Below are 14755 nucleotides of genomic sequence, written 5' to 3'. Positions count from 1 at the left end.
CAATAGTCCAGAAATTTTATTTGGTAAAGGTATTCAAATGTTATCATGTTCAGTTTTTCAAAAAAAAAGTGTGACAACAATGCTGTCATAGGACCCAGAAACCCCATCAAGATAATTTTGCACAGTTTTTCTTTATTTTAAAAATCACTCCTCCACAATTCTTGATAACCTGCTCGCAATATAGATGTCTTTCCGATTATTTACTAGAAAACTTGGTAGATTGCGGGCTGAAGAAACTTAAATTTCAGCTGATGAACCAGCGTATTGTCAGCCAACATACGTGGAGAAACTGGAAAGACATGTCGAACTCCTGTATGGGAAACATTTTCACTCGGAAGAAGCGAAGCCCCATGATGAGGTAGACAAAAGACTGAGTTCTCTCAGCCGACGTCTCCGTCCTCTTCAGGGCTCTGAACTCTGACTTGAACCAGCTGGTGATTGGAGTAAATCTAAATAACCCAGCTTTGAACAGCACAAGTTCAAGTTCTGCTAACTTCATTAGTTTCCTCTAATTATGCACTTGAAATTAATATTTTGAAATGAAAAAATTCCAGAACAAATTTCAGAACAGTCACCTGGTTTTAAGCAGCTCTCCAATCAGCTGCGCGTAGAGATCTGCTACCAAGTTAACTAGCGCGAACAGAATTGGTTTCGATGCCGCATTGCGTCTCTTCTGGGATGATTTGAAGTAGTGTTTAAATGGTATGCTTTCTATCTTCACCAGAAGTTCCTCTTCTACGGGGTGTTTCTCTAACTGTTTGCATGCCTGTAGGAGTCCCATTCCGAGGGCGAAGTCCAAATACAGCTTAAACAAACAATTGTAACGGCTTCCCATAAAAATCCTACGATCTTTTTGGAACAACATGACAATGATCGAAATTAGGTTATAATTGATGACCGCTACCGATGAGCACTCATTTGTTTTCTCAGTTAAAAAACTTACAAAAACCTCGTTTAATCACTAAAGATAGTTTTCTCTTATTGCAATTGCAAAGAGCATCACTTATCTTTCGCAACATTAAAAATAAGTATTGCTTACATCTCGTTTGTCCAAAATCAACTGATGATTATAGGCAGACGATGCACTCAAGTGGGTTGAGTTAGCCAGCCAAGCCAGAGTCTGGTTCCTAGAGACACTAGAAGTGAGACTGTCGTACCAGTGGAACAAACCTCGCAGAATGGAGGGTAACGAATGTTCCGATACTTCGTATAATGACTCCAATAGCTGGTCGAACACCGGGTCTTCGCCAAACTGGAGTGGTTTGCAAGAGTGGTACTAAAACAACGGGTTGGTGGAATCCAGAAAAACTCAATTTAGCAAACATGATGAGCTCATTGACACTATAAAACCCCCTATAAAAAGTCTTTTTGTGTCACTTAACCTCACGTTGACTGCCGCAAACGGTTCAAGTTTATCCATTAGCCTATTGAGCACTCACTTGATAAGAGCCTTGAATTCTGAGTATTAAGCACTCACTTGAATGTCTTTGAGGAGGAGTTCCTCTATCTTCAGATTAGTAGTGGACATAAACTGTGCCAGGATCATCTTCAGCACATACTGCGCAGGCTCAGAGTCCACTTCATTGCTCATGGCTAGACACACTGTGTCTCCAGTCGCACAACTCGCCGACATTTCCATGTTGCCAGAGAACGAAGCCAGAGAGGAGGCAATACTCGCGCCTGATCTAGAACAAGGCAGATAGTCCTATTCGGTTATACCAAAACTCCTACAGCAAAATCTGACTCTGGCTTAAAATATGCTGACTATCTGGATATGTTATTTCAGGCAATCAGGTGTTTTAAATCTAGGGTCGGATCCAGCCTTTACTCGGGGAGATGAACGATTTTCAAAAAATGATCTTTTAATTTTTTTAGGCCGGCCAAATTGAATTTCCGATCTCTCCCAAAACACTATAATAAAAAAGAACTTATTTCGACAAAATATCGACCATGCTTAAAGTAAAGTCGGCAGAAAATGGATTTCGTAAAATAGTCCATTTGAGTGCTCAATGGCTTCATCTAAATACGCTACAGGTTCAGTCTAAAATATTTCCAAAAATCTTCTTTCAAAGGGTTCAGACCACAAGCACCCGGAAAAAAAATCTATCACAATTTGATATATTTGCAAATATCTGATTCAAAAAAAAATCAGAAAGAATATACAACTAAATCGAGCAATTCATAATAGCCTAGCTCATCAATAAAAGGAACCGTGAACTAAATTCTTTTCTGATAACAAAATACTAACAGTTCATGAGCTATATGTGTACGATTTGATGAAGTTTTGTTTACGATCACTAAATCAAAAACATTCAATTTGTTTTCTCAATTCTTTGTTTACTTTTAAAAATTTTGACTATAATAAGCGAATTTCAGAAGGTCAAACATTTGTTCCACCATTCTGTAAGAATATAGTAAAATCATGTTCTTTGACTAAGAGGGGTTCAAAGTTATTGAATATTATGAGTATAAATAGGCTCTTACCTGAAAATATTGGATTGATGTCAAAAAATGAAGAATACAGTTTCGTCCATAAATTTAAAGATAATTTCATTTGTGGCAATTACGAGTTGGTGCAAAACATATTTCTTTGAATTTTTTATTTTTAAAAAATGGTACCCGCTGGCTAAATGCTATCAAACAACCATTCTAGGGTTGCGATTCTATGCTGAAAATATGACCCTCCAAATCCTTGTAGTTTTCGAGAAATCGCATTTTTTTAGAAAATTTTTTTAAAAAATGAAAAAAACGTAGAATTTTTTTTTTCATATAATTTCTCATATTCTTAGTTCGTCAGCTGGAATGAGAATTGGCCGAAATGACAGGACTAGATGTAATAACTATTCCTTAATGAGGGCTTAATTTTAGGGGAAAATAAATTTTTCCCCACAATCCTATTTTTATTCGAATATAAATTTATCTTTATTACTTAGTTACAATCCTAATTTGTTCAACGGGTAGACGTCAAGTAGGCACATACTGCGCCTTTTGTCTATCCCCTCCATTTTGTTGATTCAATAATTTAAATAAATTGATGCTTGTATTATCAACTTATATGGAGAAATAAATTCTTCTTCTTCTTTAACCGTGGATAATAATTCATGGATAAAAAAATGTCTCGAACCTGGACAGTGAGCTGTTGTCATTCGAATTGTAGTTCCCTCCAACACTGTTAGATTGCATGGTCGTCGAATTAGACGCAAAATTAAGGGGAAACACTGAATCAGTTTCAGTCAACGTGATGTGATACTTCATTCGGTGCATACCGTTTTCATCTGTTTCTAGATCGTCTTCTTCATCTTCATCGTGGTCGTTCAAAATGACGTCATTGTCTTCGGATGAGATCGGATGGTCTTCGAAAGCGGCGTCGTCTTCAGATAGTTGTTCCTCCTCCTCGCCAATTTGAAACTTCTTTCCCGTTGGAGATGAGAACCCAAAAAGATCTTGTCTATTAAGGGAGTTCGTACCGTGACTTCCTACTCTACCTAAAGCCATCAACTGTATTCACGTCAAATCAAATATAAAACCCACTCATAGAAAAAACTTATTATGAAACTTCGGTATCAAAATTCACTTATCAGAAGTTTGCTGCCCAAATTAAGAGATTACAATATTAGTTTTTGGGCGAGTTTGCAATTCTCAGTTAACATCAGCAGGCACAAGAAGTCTTTTTAGATATGCGAACTGAAATCCAGTACCTTCAAATCGGTTGTCTTCGTCATCTTCGACTGAATCTATTGATGGCCTCGTGACCAAATCAGAGGTAGTGGTGTCAGTTTTTATAGACGACACTCGATTTGCATCCACACATGTACTAATGAACACGGCACTATTCCTCTTACTATTGCCACTCAATGGATCCCCAGCGAATGTACTCGGTGAGCTCATTGTGTTTAAATTCGATGTGGTTTCTATGAGTGAATTGCGGTTTGATTTCGATTTCACAACCGAAGATTCAGTCCATGTTTCGTCTTTAGCTGGCGAAATTGAGTCAGAATTGGCTCGTTTTCCAAGAGACGACACATCTTTTCCCAATTCGGGCTCCATGTACATGTATTTGAGATGTAAGATCAGATTACAGCTGACAGGTAAGTGGATCACACATCCGGCCTGATAATGTCATTACATTTTGCTCCAATAAAAATCTCTACCATCAAATCAACCTGCAAAGAAGCAGAAAACCGTATATAGCACAGTCACTAAATTAGGACAAACTTAAAAATTGCACGCGTAACTAACACTTCATGCTCTATTTTGACGAGGGAAGCACAAATTAGCGTTACTTAATAGAATATCTTAACGATCTCAATCTTGGAAGCTCTAGCTTCTTTATTTAACACATTCAGACTTCAGAATTTTAAAGCCGATAACACATTGTCTCCAAGAGGGCAGAACTGCTGATGACTCCCATGGCCCTACATTCGTTTTTTTTTAGTTTTGCTTAACAATAATTTGAGCCAATTTTCCGCGCTCTCCTTCTGAAAAGAGCAATCCAAAAATTTAGGCCGATTTACCACGCTCTCCTACAATAGGGTCTTTAAAGTGATTTCAATTTTATAGTGATTCGATTGGAGTCTCGCATACCCTTCTTAAATTTTATCATTCTTAAAACTCAAACTCGAAATCTATTGAATCTTCTCATTAAAATCTAGCTAGCTAAGAAAATAAATTCAACAATTCAGTCAAGAATTAACGACCAATACGTCTTCCAGGTCAAAAGTCAGAGTCCCCTTCAGTTTTGCTTTCTCAACTTCAGTCACTATCTTGGTCTGCACTTGTTGACATACTTTAGTATGGAAAGTATGCAAGACTTCTTTTTTGTACGGATGAATAAACTGCTTCAGAAGCTCCGGATTCCTGTAGTCGATCTTCAAGTCTGGATCTCTACAAACCGGACAAGGATTTGCAGACCTAATGTAGTTCTTCACTAAACACTGTTTCCTAGTTTTCAACTTCGGAATTGCACCTTTGAAATTTCTTCTATAATCTTCCCAGACAAATTTGTCGCCATATGTGTTTTTATACAGGGAAGATTTAAGATAGTCAGCGCCAAAATTACCACTCAAATCTTCGTTCGGAACATGATTAATAGCAGAGGTCATTGCTTTGAACTTGAACACTTTTCCTTTTACGCTATCGTCGTGTTCTTTGAGATAATGTCGTGATGTATTGAACATCCTAATCTGACGATCACATAAGCATGGAGAACGGCCTGTTTGAGCTATAGATAAGCCCGCAACACTCCGTAAACCGTTGAAAATTTTAATTGCCATTTAGGTATAAACTGAAATAGCAAAACACTTATATTGATTAGAAACTTCCGAAGAGATCAAAACTTCGTAGCGGTGATACAGAGGCAAAGCAGAGCTTCGCACCTCTTGCGATGCAATTCAAAAAAAAGAAAATGAGTCGGAACATCTACATTTAAAAACTATAGCTACAAAAACTTCATAAGTTTGTCTCAAATAATGTTCAATTTAAGAAAAATTATGAGATTAACTTGGGTAGACGTTAGTTCAGCCAAAAATAGAACTAACATAAGATGATTTGAGCTATAAAGCTGTGAAACTCGAGGACTTCCCCTCATGAAAAGAACAAACGCATGAAAACCTAATTTTGCCCTTGAAACAACGCAATATTAAATGACTCAGCCAATACATTTGCTGATACCATTTCAGCCGAATATACCTTTTGAGCAAAACAAAAACTTTAAAAAAAAACAGAAATTATACAAAATCAGAAGTAGCAAATTAACAAAATTTAGGAACGAAGCAAAAGCCTTTTCATCTCTGGCAAAACTTGCCTCAACCAGAAAACATTTGCATGATTTGGAAATCAGCCGACAAAAAAAGTCAGATAGTTAAATTTCTTCCAGAAAAAACAGCACTTATTAAAAATCATCTCCTGGCTACAATTGAACTCATGGCAACTGTCGTCTGAAGCAAGGACGTTTTACCACGCTAAACAGTCAAAATTGGTACCTTTAACTCTGCTATACTATAAAAGTACGCTGAGCAAATGATTCACTGATTTTGTTTAAGAAATTGTTAACCCAAAAAATCTATACTCCGATTTTAGAACACTTGTTAATCACAAGCGTTATGAGCCGAATTAACCAGTTGATCCTCGTTTCCCACACAGGCAGAACTAGGTTTGTTTCGACAAATAAAAATGAGTTGGAAATTTGTATTCGGTGTGTTTTAGTTTTTTTTTGTTTTCCACGCAACATCACCTACCACAAATAATCAGAGGAAAAAAATCGAGTGACATATCAAAATGAGCCGTTTCAGTCGTGATTCGAATAACAGCAAAACACTTTCAAAAAAAATACTCTGTTTTTGAGTTTGTCTAATTTTGCGCGAGTAAAAAATTGGTCTTTTCGGCTGAGAAAACATGATTTTTTGGAACAGAAACAAGAACTTTTTTTTATTTTTACAATTTTTGCTCATTATTCATTTTTATGACAAAAAAGTAAATTAAGCCTAATTTAAGAACTTGCTGCGCATTCAAATAGTTTTTTTTGTAACACGCACAAATTTGAAGAAAATAAAAAAAAACTTCAGAAAAAAATAAGAAAATATGGTCGGAACATTCTGAGCTAATTGCACAGCAATCAGCTATCCTTGTTATATTTCTGCGCAAAACTTTAAGGTTTTTTTAAAAACAAATTGATCAAACCCTCAAAACTATTGGTTTTCCGATCTTTGTGTTTTTAACACAGACATAACACCCTTAATTGGCCGTAAGCATACAACTGCATTTTCCATGCTTAAAAAAATCATGTATATTTGGAAAAACACTAAATTCATGAAGGAGATTCTTGTGTAACCAAGTTTTTCAATTTTATTAGACTTTATATATATCATTTTCTACCGTCTATAGTATAATCCTGCGTAATAACTCTTAAAATTTTAGATTTTTTTTTATAGTTTCAGTCTTTGTTTAAAAAAATTTCTAATATAATACACACGTAAATTTCGGAAAATGAAAAACGTTTGTGCAGAAAAACTAGGATGAAGGCCATATCTGCAACTGCTAGTCATAACCGGACATCACCCAACCAAAGGGTCGACAATTCCGAAAAAAAAAACATTTTGAAACATTTTGAAAAAATCGTAAAAAAATCCATATCTTGGAAATTAGGAAATTAAAAAGATTTGAGCATTCACATTTGGCGGCAAAATTTGCGCCTCTTTAGAGAGTTGGTAAGTTGAAAAATTTATGAATAATTTTTCAAAATCATGAAAAAACGTCTCGAAAACTAAAAAGGATTTGAGCGGTCACAAACCCCTTTGAGTATCTTGACAGCACAATGTTAAAAGGTTCGGAAGGTCAAAATTTGTAAACTTGTTTGATCTAAATTTATAGATAACTTTAGAAAAAACACACTGAAATCGTCGTATCTTGTAAGCTAGAAAGATTTAAATATTCATATTGAGAGACCCAATTTGCAACTCCTTCAGCAAACCTGACAGCATCCCGTTCCCTTGTTGGGTTGCTAATTCACCTTGTTGAAATCAACAAAGAATTCAAACTCAAAAACTTTTTTAAGCGTAACAACATACGATACAGCTTAAATGTTGAAAACATATTTGGTTCTGCGTGCAAAAACATCAAATTGATAAAATTTTAAAATGCTGAAGCCTGGATTTAAATATCTAACAAATTATTGAGGAGAGATACGAGTATTTTTGTTCTCTTAATATCAAAAATGTAGTCCACAACCTTGATTGCACTAATTGATGAATCGTGAATTTTATTTGTAAAGTTGTTTCTTCTCATTCAAAAAATGTTGCAATTCAATACAAGTCAGCGCGGAAAACGAATATTGATCTTAGAAGATGAAAAACGTAATAGAGTCGGTTTAACGAAAAAAGCGGGATATCAACTTGGAGATTTTCAAAAGACCTTGCAAATCAGCAGTAGTCACACGTGATTATTTATATGAGGCGAAACAATTGGATCATTTACAATCAAGGTTGCCTCCTGATCAAGAAATTGAAATATAAGTTTCTATACGCGTTTTAACTTTTTCGCAATTTTTCAATTTGAAAGTTGAAGGATAGCCGGTTACTGTGCAAGTTTTTCAAATTTGTGTCGTTTTGTTTCTGCGTGGTGTGATAGAACAAACTAAGATTTTAGGCATTCTCGACAGTCACAGTAAAATAGGCAAATTGGAAAGCTATTTTCGTAGAAAAACAGCTAGAAAAAAAATATTTCAAAGAATTTCACTGAAATTTGTTGAATTTTTCAAGTGCTCGATTCCCAAATGGCGCTGAAAAACTCGAGAAACGCACTTAACTCGAGTAAACCTAAGTTTTCATAGACTTAAATTAAACATACGAGCTATTGTAAGACTGCTCGCTCGCTTTGTTTGCTCGAATTTAGAATAAAAATCAAAACCTTCAAACCTGTTTTTCTCGATACAGTGATAATTTTCTGATGTCGTTCGAATCACGACTGAAAGAACTTCAATAAGATATATCACTCGACACCGTCCGATGATTATTTGGGGCACCTGACTTTGCGTGGAAAACAAAAAACGAAGAAAAAACTGAAACAATTTTTTTAATAACTGATTTTAACATGCACGCAGACACAAAGTAAACATTTCGCAAGCCTTTGAACGGCGAATATCAAGCATTGGTAAGAAATTGAATGTCGAAATTACCAAAAACTGACTAATTTGAAAAAAAAAAACGGTTATTGAGCTGGAGATTGAGGTATATGAATCACGCAGTTCTTTCATTCTAATGCCAGACAAAATGACTTTAAAAAAGAGCGTTGTTTTCAAAGATTCAACTAGTCAAAAACGATTCTATGACTTTTCAATACAAGATTCTCATGAAACATAACACAGAAAGAAGAGTGCCAAGTGATAATGAATTAAAGCAGTAGCGGATTTAGGGACGGGGGTTGCGGACGCCTCCTCCTTCTCAGGGATTCGACCCCCTGCCGACCCAAAGACTCCCCTCTTTGTACTATTTTGAGATATCCAGTTTTGGATGACTAACCTAAAAAAATTCTAAAGGCGCCATCGGGGCCAATTTATACTAATTTGGAGGTGGGATCGTTTTGTGGCCTGTTTTTTGAAAAACTTGCCTGCGGCGCAGAAAATTTGGTCAATAAAGGCTCTTTATAGTGATTTGGGAGTGCTAATAAAATAGTCGAGAAAATTTTTTCGAAAATCCGCCCCTTCGAGACATTCCTCGATTCGCGCCTGAATTAAAGCGTTGACCTGTCAAAGGTCTTTGGAAATTTAACACAGAGACGAAGCAGAGCTTCGCACTACTTGCGATGAAAAAATTTGCACAGAAAAGCTGCGTACCGCAATTCTATTTAGGTTAATAGCAAAAAAATTCAGTCTAACTACAACTGACGTTTTAAAATTGGCTAAAATTAGTTTAAAATTTTGAAAAAACCGAAAAACATTTTAAATTTTAAAGACAGAAAAACATGTGCGTCCATTTTACATGCACCTACACAAATTAGAGAAAAGTAGTCAACCCAACTTGAAGAAATTCAGAAGCCATTCTGAAATCAAAAATGTTAAATTTATCAAAAACTTTCAAAATATTTCAAATCTCGCCCAAAACTTTCAAATACTTCAAATTAATTTTTGGTCCTTAACACAGGCGAAGCTGAGCTTCCCACCACTTACGATACAAAATGAAATGCAAAGAATCAGAAGACAACGTGCCTCAAACGAAAACTGAATTTTGTTCAAAAAAACTTTGGTTAAAAAACTAGGAAAAATTTTAGTGCAACTGTTATGAAAATCAACGACCTAAAACATAATAGGGATTCGGGCTACTTAGCTAAAGAAACCGTAAAAGCTGCATAAATTTCAATGCCGATATTAGTATAACCAAATTGCAGGACCCTATTAGGAACTTCATGATTTATTCAATCAAATCCTGTGAGTTAAGGACTACCTCAACCACATAATGGAAATAGATTGAAATGTCTTTGTTTAAGGAACTAAGTCTTAAATTGAGAGCTCAACAATTTGTTCAGACGAAAAGGTGCAGAATCCGATAGTAAGACATTTGCCCTGTAAAAGTTGTATATTACATTGTCCTTTAAAAAATAAAGAACTGAAGACGTGTTTTACCTTAGTATTACTTGAAAAGTATTGTCGTTGCTGCTGTTTAAATTAGTATACTTGACATGAACGTCTAATTTATCAAATAATATCATCGTTGTTCCTATCACGCTCGTTGGTCCTACCATTGTAGGTTCTGTTTTTCAAAGATTTTGAGAACTATCTGGAAATCATCAAAATTAGGAAAGTTACACGTGTTCGTCTCAAAAAGGATGGACATTCACAGAAAAGTGAACACAGCCAAACTTGCTTACAATTTTAGGTAATCGAAAACTACGCTAAAAGCAACAGATCAATTGGTGATCAAATTAAACTCAACTTTTCAAAAAAGCTTATAAATCCAACGATTGGTACTTTATATAGCAAAACTGATTTTTTTGAATATCATACAAAAATATATTTATAAACGTTTGCTAGATTATGGCCTTCTTTAACATTGTTAGTCTATACAAGAGGCTCACGTTGAAATAGTTTGATTATCAATTAACCAGATAGTTTTTGCGTAACTTTAGAAACTAAGTTTTTTAATACTGTTTTGTTTTCATCATTTTTGTTTAATCCCAATTTCAGGAAAGAACGCGTTCAAAATTTTCAAATTGACTATTTTCTCCGGATAATTAAAATCAGCACTACTTCAAAAAAACAAAGTGCATATAACACTGAACCTACGGCCGTGGAAAAAGTACAGCTGCTTATTATCATTCATCAAAAACATTTTTTGAGTATATTTTATGATTAAGCCTTATTTGATGAAGCTAACCCAAATTGAAAAAACTTCATCATGAAAGAACTCTTTTTTTAACTGAGACTTAAAACATTAATCTACCAGTGAATCCGAAAATCAGCACGACTTTTCTTGCCGTTTGCATTTTCGTAATTGGAGACCGTACGTGGCCTTCAATTTGAACTCGGTTGCCTTCCAAAGAACTAAAAAAACGCAACGATTCCCACTTACATTTAAACTTAGATGAAAATTTAATGTATTTTAAATTGTTGGTTTAAATGGTTATCACTATGCCTATTTACTGAAATTGAGAAATCTAGCCAACAGCAAGTTGTGACCGTGTCAATGAACCAAAAAAAACGGAAAATTACGACATTTTCAGAATATTTTAAACTTTCGAAGAAAAAAACCATGTTAGCTCTGTTGTAACTCTAGGCTCTTTTCTGCTTGCCTCTTTTTTAAATAATAAAACTAATTAGAGAAAACTGCGTTTAAGGTAGCAACTAACCCCAAAAACAAACAAAAAAAATTTCGAAGACACAACTAAAAAATTTCAAAATGTTGTCTGAATGTTATATTTGCGGAAAACACGTCCAGAAACAGATTCGACGGTGTTAAATGAAAATTCATTAATAATTTTGTCAAGAAAAAACGATAAAATCTATTTTGGGATTTTTAATGTTTTGTGGTATCCGGAGGAAAAAGCATACAAAATATGGTTCCCTCGAACGACCCAAAATAGGGCTAGTAAGCCGATAAAATATAAGCCCAAATCAAGGCTAAAAATTTTAAAGGCTAAAAATTTCGAAAAAGAAAACGTAAAAAGTCAATGAAAAATGCATACAACAAAAAATTCTACGATGTGGCAACAAGCCAACAAAATATAAGCAGACAAATAATACGCCGACAATTTTTTTTGAAACGGAATATTTCCCATTTGAAAAAAAAATCAGGTCCTTGTAAGATTCAAACCGAGGACTTTCGCCGTCCCAGGCGTAATCGTTACGCCTAGACTAAGTGTGCCCGAGACGCTTGGAAATTTGAATTCAATATGAACCAAGATACCAAGTTATTCTGTTAAACAAGTTGTAAACCCGAAACAAAGTCTTTATTCGGATTTGATAGCACTTGCTAATCGCAAGCTTAAATAGATTTTCGAATTAAAGTCATTCACGCTTTTGAATTGAATTTTGGAAAATTAATTGTGATCATATAGTAAGACAATTTTGTCTGACAAAACCACATGACCTAAACTTTTTTTCCACTTCGTACATTGATGATGCTAGGACAAAATTTCTGATGCTTTTTTAACGCTGACGAATGTGATTATTAAAAATAGCAAAAAACACAATTATGGGTCAGCCAAAACGTAGCCATTATAAGTCAAACACCAACGAACTGAAGGAAACCGAAACTCGAAAACAAAACATCACATTGAAGGTCTTAACTTTCAAGAATCTTCTAAAAATAAGACTTTGTTCGTAAAACTAGCCCAATGAGAGAAAACTGGATCAATCGTTTTTTATTCCGCTGTGAAAACTTAAAATCAAAATCCACTTTCATGTCTAACTTTCAGTCAAGTTTTTCGCGTCATTCCGCTTCGAAAATTTCAAGCAAATTTGTTAGAATCGAACTTAAAGCACAGTGTCACAGATTCATAACCATTTACGAGCTGCAACTAAGCTAACAATTGGGTGGAAGCCACTTGAGCCGAAAACAAAATGCTGCATAGAGAAACTTTCAACTAAACTCATATTTTTACACCACATAATCATGAAACAAAAAAGCATGCAAATATATTTTGGGCTTTTAAAAAACGCAAAAATAAATAAATAAGCTAATATAACAAAAACCAAAACAATTCAAGCAAAAAAGGAAAGACAATAATAAATGATACAAAATCATAGCTGGCACATCTACAGATTGATGAACGTTTTTCAATTAAAGTTGGAACTGCTTGAATCAAAAGGAAAGTGATGTTATGTTGTACAGAAAAAATAATCGATGCTTTGTAATTTCAGCTGACAGACAAGCAGAAAAACGATAGTCCGACATTTGTACCCCAATTTTTTTTGCTTTCGACTTTTAAGAAAAAAACAAGGTCCGGCTGTGAACCTAACATCAGACTTTATGAACCTAAGGCGTGAGCTTTAGCCCTAGACCAAATAAGATAAGAGACTTGCACTCATAAATGAAAATACTTTCCAGAGACTTCAAAAAAATCTCCAGTGTGGTCGCGTGCCCACGACGCTAAATAAACCCAATGAGAGGGGGTAGGGGCCCCCTCGGAACATTTGACATTTGGCCAGTTTAACGTTCCTACTTTTTTCAAAAACTTAGTCGGGCGCTGAAAAACAACCCGCTAGATTTCCCTAATTTTTTGCATGCGACCCTAGAACCCGGAAAAAATGGCAGTTTGTTTATGCCACTTTTGGATGGTTTTATTTTTGAGATGGGTTTTGGTCATTTTTGCCCTTTTCCCAACGACCCCAAAAGTGATTTTTTCAATTTTCTCTAAATCAGTAACTTTTTCGGCGTTTGTCAAGAAGAACTTTCTAATAGTGCCTAAGACATGTGGTATGATGCTTTAAACCGTTTGGCATAAATTTTTTTTTGCTTTTGCGAAAATTAAAAATTTCACTTTTTAAGACGGTCATCTAAGGTTCGAAAAATGAAAAATTTTGTTAGTTGAAAATTTTGTATTCTGATTTAAAAAACGAGTTTTCCGTTCGGAAATATCTCAACCGAAGAGGCAAAACGCTGAAAACTTCTCTTTTTTGCTTTTATAAATTTCTTATTTGGTCGTTTAGCCGAAATTTGTAGTAGAAAAAAAAAGAAATTTTAATTCAGATCTGTCTTACATTAGCTGCAGTAGTTTAGGTCATATATAGCCAGTTGGAAAGCTTGAACTACTAACATTCATTGTAAGCTGCCGCAAATTTTCATGATTTGTTGTGAAAGATAATGAATTTGCTGAAAATAATACTAAAAAAAACCTGAAAGTCAAAAGAATTTTTTTAAGAACTTTTTTTTGCAAATCTTGTAGGATGCTTTGTGGGCCCCTTAGGGCCCAGTATAGGAGCATCCGACTCGAAAGTATCCAAAAAATTGAAATAAAAAATCGTTGTTGTTTTTTTAAGCCATCATGTCCAGTTTTGACTGAGCATTATAATTGCGCCCCAAGGGCGCATTTGTCACGCGAAAGCGTTTTCAGCTGCCCTGCCATCCATTCAAATGTGCCAGAGTGTGCGCATATTAAGAATAAAATTACGCAAAAACCATGCCAAGGTTGGGAGGGTGGGACGTAGACCTGACTGGCTAGGTATAATTTCGTCATGCAACTAAATTATGCAAAAAAAAAACATCAAATAGACAAAATAACCGAAAAAATCCATGCAACCCAAAAAAATTTAGTAAGGTTGATTCACACTATACGAGAATACTTTGAAAAGTTTAACACATTTCTCAAACTGGATGGAAACTTGACGAGAAGTGACCACAGCAAAATTTGCTCACACTGATGCTGAACAAAAACTTAAAAATGTTGAAATTACCATAATTACAAAAAACTTGATAATTTTCTCATTACCTCTAGGCCATGGCTGCCGATGAATCCCAGAAATTTGAATTAATCTGAATTTAGCAATCAAATGATTCTAGTGAATTTGTTCAACTTGTTGCTTACCTGGAAAAAAGTATATATTCCGATTTTGTTGCGCCAAGTTGTTAACCTGAAAGCCAACAACTTTGAGCTGAAACCACTTAAACAAAAATTATTTTTTTAATTTTCTTAATTTTTCAAGTTCCCCTTGCAACTACAATGAAAGTTGCTTACAGCAAAAAAAAAATCAGATGTGGCAACTAAGCCGACCATCTTTGAGCCGCCAACTAAACTGAAAAAAAAATTAGAAAATAGAATGTACATT

The 14755-nt window shown here is 34.9% G+C and overlaps 1 protein-coding gene across 1 annotated transcript in view; it reads right to left on the bottom strand.

Annotated features, from left to right (window-relative positions):
- The window catches only part of LOC134840096 (protein furry-like), a 70743-nt gene extending 66584 nt beyond the window's left edge, over nt 1-4159 (bottom strand). The window contains exons 1-6 of the mRNA XM_063855787.1: nt 3699-4159; nt 3125-3485; nt 1478-1685; nt 1040-1276; nt 576-805; nt 281-449 (exon numbers count right to left, since the gene is read on the bottom strand). Of these exons, the coding sequence (XP_063711857.1) occupies nt 281-449; nt 576-805; nt 1040-1276; nt 1478-1685; nt 3125-3485; nt 3699-4053 (1560 nt within the window). The 5' untranslated portion in view covers nt 4054-4159. The remainder of the gene's footprint in view (nt 1-280; nt 450-575; nt 806-1039; nt 1277-1477; nt 1686-3124; nt 3486-3698) is intronic.
- Nucleotides 4160-14755: the final 10596 nt, after the last annotated feature.

Source organism: Symsagittifera roscoffensis, chromosome 2 (genome assembly GCF_963678635.1).
Source record: "Symsagittifera roscoffensis chromosome 2, txSymRosc1.1, whole genome shotgun sequence".
NCBI classification, from domain to species: Eukaryota; Metazoa; Xenacoelomorpha; order Acoela; family Convolutidae; genus Symsagittifera; species Symsagittifera roscoffensis.
The sequence above is the reverse complement of the archived record's forward strand: the minus strand, read 5'-3'. Positions and strand labels throughout refer to the sequence as shown.